At 63.6% G+C, this 5,836-nt stretch overlaps 1 gene segment (V, D, J or C); it reads right to left on the bottom strand.

The window, feature by feature from the left end:
* Positions 1-1,501: 1,501 nt before the first annotated feature.
* On the bottom strand, positions 1,502-5,634 carry LOC102431890. The segment is given in 5 exon segments: positions 1,502-1,631; positions 1,677-1,758; positions 3,568-3,983; positions 4,995-5,084; positions 5,400-5,634. Coding segments are annotated over 5 exon segments (953 nt in total).
* Between the last annotated feature and the right edge of the window lie 202 nt (positions 5,635-5,836).

Below are 5,836 nucleotides of genomic sequence, written 5' to 3'. Positions count from 1 at the left end.
AGGGATGAAGAGACAGGAGGCCAGGGCAGCCGGGCCCCACAAGGACCCCATTCTGATTTCTCATAAGATATGAGGGACTTTGGGGCTGTGGGGAGCCGGGGTCTCATCTGAGATCTTGAAACAGGGCTCCAGGGGGTGGGCAGGGAGACCCTGCGGTTGTGACCCTGGGCCTCTGGCACGGAGACCACACGACCAGGTGAGGAGACCAGGCCGGGAGTCGGCCGAAATGGGACAGGGTGGAGCGCAGCCTTGTGCTCCTTTTCCTCGGCTGCTGGGGCAAATGGCCTCCCTGGGTCCTCGCCCAGCCTCACTGGGCAGGTTCAGGGTGTGGTTGGGCCCGCCCCTCTCCCCTCCCACAGGCTCCAGGGAGCACCCACTTGGCCTTTTCCAGCTTCTGGGTTACCCACACCCCTGGGCTCCTGGCAGTGCCCTGTGGCTGCCTCTGTGGCTGTCCCCAGTGGCCCTTCCCTGTGATAGCCCCCGTGGTTTTCCCCAGGGCTCTCCCCGATGACTGTCCTTCATGTCTGTCCCCATGGCTGTCCTATTGCTGTCCCCTGTGACTGTCCCATGGCTGTCCCCTATGACTGTCCCCCATGGCTGTCCCTCTTGTCTGTCCCCCATGCCTGTCCCCTGTGATGGTCCCCCATGGCTGTCCCTCTTGTCTGTCCCCCATGCCTGTCCCCTGTGACTGTCCTCATGGCTGTTCCCATGGCTGTCCCTGTGGCCATCCCCCATGACTGTCCCCATGGCTGTCCCCTGTGACTGTCCCCATGGCTGTCCCATGGCTGTTCCCATGGTTGTCCCCATGGCTGTCCCCATGGCTGTCCCATGGCTGTCCCGTGGCTGTTCCCATGGTTGTCCCCATGGCTGTCCCATGGCTGTCCCATGGCTGTCCCCATGGCTGTCCTCATGGCTGTTCCCATGGCTGTCCCATGGCTGTCCCCCCTGGTTGTCCCCACACAGCTGGCCATGCAGCGGTAAGTGCCAGCTTCTCTCTGTGATGAAACTGCCCAGCGACAAGAAGAACCTTCCCATCTCAATGTCCTGACTGACAGGTTCCGGGAATGTGCGTGTGAAGCCTGTATGTTGCCTGTAGGCCGGCACATGTGTGCACACATGTGTGCATTTGTGTGTGAACTGTGTACAGGGGCATGCTGCATGTGTGCACTGTGCATGTTGCTTCCGTGTGAGCTGTGTGAGTGTATAGATCTGTGCACCTGCAGAGTGAGCCTGCCTGTGTGTGTTCACGGCCTCCCAGCCCAGTCCACTGCGTGGACAGGCCCCTGGGTCCTCCGTGGCAGCCCTGCTGAAAGCGGCCTCTCAGCACCTGGTGCAGTGGCCAGAGGCAGATCCTGAGGGCAGGGACAGAAACAGGAGGCAGGTGCAAGGAGCCAGAACTGTTTATGGGCTGGCCAGAGGGTGGACGGGAGGAGGCGCCTGGGTCAGGGCCGGCTCTGAGGCCAGGCATGCAGTGTTCCTGCGAGGGCCCCAGGCAGCTCCCTCAGGCCGGGCCAGTGCCCACAGCCCACTGTCCTCCTGCCCGGGTTTCCCGGCTCCGCACAGTCCCTGGCCGGCTCCAGCGAGCCCCCTGGATGTCCCTGCCCTTCACGTTGACGAAGGTGACAAAGCCGCTGTAAAGCAGGGTGAGGAGGAAGAGGGCCAGGAAGGTGGATCACAGGTGGCTGGCATCGTCCAGGTGGGCGTAGCCATCACAGTCCTCCTGCATGCTCAGGGGGCCCCAGAGGGGCGGGGCCAGGCCTGGGGAGGAAGCGGCGCTGCTGAGGTCAGTCCTGCGGCCTCACAGCGCACAGCGGCTCCTGCATGCCAGGTGACAGCTCATACCGTCCAGTGCCCACCCTGTCACCCACCCAACAGGCATCTGCACCCCTCCTTCTCATGGCCAGGCCCGTGCCCGGCACAGCAGAACCAGATAGGTCACAGCACCGATTGGGGCAGGTGAACCAGAACGAAACATGGCACGTAAGTCCACACACGTGTGACCAGAAAGCCAGGGAGGCGCCGGCAGTAAGAAGATGCAGATGCACAGGGACTGGCTCCGGGATCCTGGCCGTGGAGCCTCCCTCAGAAGTGGCAGCTGGGCCTGGCCATGTGGCTCAGTGGCTGAGCATAGACCTACGAACCAGGAAGTCACAGTTCGATTCCCGGTCAGGGCACATGCCCGGGTTGCAGGTTTGACCCCCAGTCTCTCATCATTGATGTTTCTATCTCTCTCTCCTCCCTTCCTCTCTGAAATCAATAACCATATTTAAAAGCATATACAGTGCTTGGAAGTGGCAGCTGTGATGAGCTGTGGAAGATGAGATATTGCCAACCAGGCAAAGAGAGGAGGGAACAGCATTCTAAGCAGAAGGAACAGCATGCACGGATGCCCTGAGTTGGGAGAGAGCCTGGCCCAGGAGGATGGAGGGGGCAGGAGGCCAGGCCCCGGAGGGGTGCAGGCCCAGACGGCAGCAGGAGGAGTGGCATGGCTGTGAGCCAGGGCACACGCCAGGTTGGAGTATGGCATCGTCATCCTGCTGGATTGGGAGGGGGACTTGCCCAGCCCTGGGCTGGGTGCCCCGGGCCAGGCAGGAAGTGGGCCTGGGAACCAGCATGCAGTGCAGGCCGCCGGGCCCCTTGTCTGTGGCGTGGGGTGCGGGAGGTGGGCCGGGCATGAGTGAACGCCAAGGCTTTGCAGTCTGTTGGCTCTAACAATGAAAAGCGGGTACAACTTTGCTTTTCTCGTCATTTTATTCTTCGAGTAATTAGTGATTTATTCCTAATCACATGCTCTGAACTCAGGGGTCCTCTGAGAAATGGAGATTTAAAGGGCAGCCGTCTATTACCACAGAGACTGAGAGCCGGGCTGGGGCCTGGGGCCTGGTGACCAGATCCCTCGTGACCCGCCCAGGGGGCAGGGCCATCTCCACAACCCACGCAGCCTGTGGTGCTGTGGACACTGAGCACAGGTTGGCAGGTGAGCGCTGGGCGGCCTGGATGGTGTCCTGCTCACAACCTGGCCCAGCATGCCCATCCCGTCCCCGGGGGCCTGGAGGGCGAAGACGGGGCAGGGTCTGGGTGCCGTGCACAATGGGCGGCCTGGCAGGAAGCCTCAGAGGGGAGGGTGAGCCCCACTTTGTGGGTCTCTGTTCCCTCCACAGTCAGCGTGGGGTCCAGCCCTCCCTTCTGGGTGCACCTGGTTCCCAAGGTGCTGGGACGGGTCCTGGGGCCCTTGGAACCTGGAGAGGCTCGGACATCTCTTGGGGGGGGGCGGAAGGAGCCATCTGTGGTGACCACCCGATGTCCACCCTGGAGGAGGCCCTGCTCCGTGCCCAGTGACGGGTGTGTCTTCACAGGAAATGGCTGCTCCTCGGGACCTGGCGGGGGGCCCCAGCCTCCCGCCCTCCTGGGTCAGCGCCCACCGTGGGGATACCAGGAATGAGTGGGACGAACAGGTGTCAGGTCACCCAAATCCCCAAGTGTGGGGACAGCGAGTGCAAACTCCAGACACCAAGTCAGCCGGGTGGGGCTGTCCCGGGGGGTGGCACAGGGCTGGGGGTGCCTAACCTGCAGTGTCCAGGCTCCAGCTGGCGTTGAGCAGCCTCCGAGGCCGGGGGCCTGACCTCGCACGTGTAGGTGGCCGGCGGGGGGCTGGGGGTGGCCGGGACCCGCAGGACACTCCAGGTGCGGAACGTGCTGTTTCCAGGCTCGGCTGTGGGCGCCCGCGGTGGCAAACCAAGAAGAGTCCACCTGGCGCCGGCCCTCCTGCCAGGTGAGGAGCAGCTCCGGGGCCGAGAAGCCCGACACCTCGCACAGGAGCCAGGAGGCCGCCCGGGCAGAGGTGTGAGCGCCCGGCGTGGCCAGGACCCGGACGGCGAGGCTGCTGGGCGCCGTGGCAGCTGCAGGGAGAACCCCGGTTGTGCCCGGGCCACGGGAAGGCTCTGGAGAATGTGAGTCCTTGCCGGGGGAGGTGGCCAGAAGGGCTGTGGAGAGAGGACATGTGAGGCCCCTGGCCCGTTCCTTCCCTGCTCCCCCTGGTCCATGCCCCAGGGACTGGCCTCAGAGAAAGGGTCCAACATCCCAGCTTCTGGCTGGGACCCGGGCCGGGGTCTGGGGCATGGTGGCTGGATCCCTCGTGACCCCTGGGTTCAGGGGACCTTGGGGCCCTGAGAGGGAAGTGGATGGGTGAGGGGGGCCATGGTCGGGGCTGTGGCCTCTCCATGGCCCCAGCTGTGAGGTGCATGTCTGAGCCCCACCCCAGCCACATTGTCCCTGTGTCGGTGCCCCGGAGTGCGCCTCCGGTTCTGGCGGGACCCTGTTGGCCTGGTGGCTGTGACCGACTGCCAGGTGCTCAAGGACCATCCATACGACAACTCCTCCTATGGTTTAGGGCAGTGATGGCGAACCTTTTGAGCTCGGCGTGTCAGCATTTTGAAAAACCCTCTGGACGCGACAGCAGGCACCAACTGCAGCTGGGGGTGTGGGCGTCCGGACCACCAACCTGGTGGGGCCACCGCAGGTCGGGACTCCCTGTGTCTGCCCAGCACACCCCTGCCAGCACTGGCAGCCCGCTCAGAGCATGAGCACCATCTTCTGGCTGGCAGACCCTGGGTGCACCACCACAACCCCAGCCTTCAGGGGGCGCCCTGTGTTTCTGTGAGGGTCAGGGGTTGGGTTCCGCACTCCTGGCTGCGCTGGCAATGAGTCCCCACAAAAGCCTCCAGAAGAAGCTCACAGGGCTGGCCCAAGGCCCTCCTCATCCACTGTGCTCCCTGCAGTGTGACCTAGGCTGGTCCCTGGCACCTGAAGGCCTCAGTGTCACTCAACACAGGGCCTGGCATACGGTAGGTGCTCAGTAGCCATAAGTTCAGGGCCCCGCCCTTCCTGACCAGAATGTGACTGAAGACTCCCAGAAGTCATGGAGGGCTGCCTGAAGGAGGCAGCCTAAGGCATGGGCAGGTGGGTAGGGGTATGCTGGCAGAGGGGTTCCTCACCTGGGTCTCTGGCCGTGGTGGGGGCTGGGGTGAGTTTCTCTGAGAGAGGTGGCACGTGGGTCACTGAGATGGCCTGAGTTTTCCAAGATGCTGAAACCAGAGGGGCAGTGGGCAGCCGAGGTCAGAGAGCATCGTGGACGAAGGGGGGGACAGGCTTTCGGGTGGAAGGGAAGACATGGGTAGGGCAGGGGCGGGGCTGGGTTTGGGGTGCTGCCTCCAGCACTCTGGGGACAAGGGTGGAAGGGGCTGGGTTCGAATGCTGGAGCTGGAGCAGCTGAGGGCAGAGTTGGGGGTAGGGAGTGAGTTGCTCTGAGGGGTGGCTGGGTGCCCATCGGGGCCCAGTCCCTGCTTTGGTCCTTGAGGTCAGGCCCTGGAAGATGCTGGGACATGCTGGAGGCCACCCACCTGGCCACTGGAAGGTCTTGGACGTGTGATCGGTGCTGCAGCTGTGTGAGCCAGGCTTCCAGACGATGGTTTGGTAGAAGAGGTAGGTGACCCTCTGCACCAAATGTCCAATCACAACGTCATTTGCTGGCAGCTTCTCTGCTCCTATGTGCCAGGTGGCTGAGTCAGACCCCGTCACCAAGCAGGCCAGGGTCACGGAGACGCCTTCTTTGGGGGCCTTGCACTCTGGGACCATGGGAGCACAGCCACACCTGGAAGACAGACAGGTGGTGCTTCTGAGGCCGGGCACTCCCCAGGGCACAGGGCAGTGTGGGAGGAGAGGCCCCGGTCCTGGGGGGCCTGGCAGAGCCCTGGAGGGGAGGCCAAGTCTCCTTGCTCTATGCACCTCCTGTCCTAACCCCTCCCATGGAGCTGTGAGGGGTGGAGGGATACCCCAG

The sequence above is a fragment of the Myotis lucifugus genome, unplaced genomic scaffold (assembly GCF_000147115.1).
Source record: "Myotis lucifugus unplaced genomic scaffold, Myoluc2.0 scaffold_2673, whole genome shotgun sequence".
In the NCBI taxonomy this organism is placed as follows: domain Eukaryota; kingdom Metazoa; phylum Chordata; class Mammalia; order Chiroptera; family Vespertilionidae; genus Myotis; species Myotis lucifugus.
The sequence above is the reverse complement of the archived record's forward strand: the minus strand, read 5'-3'. Positions and strand labels throughout refer to the sequence as shown.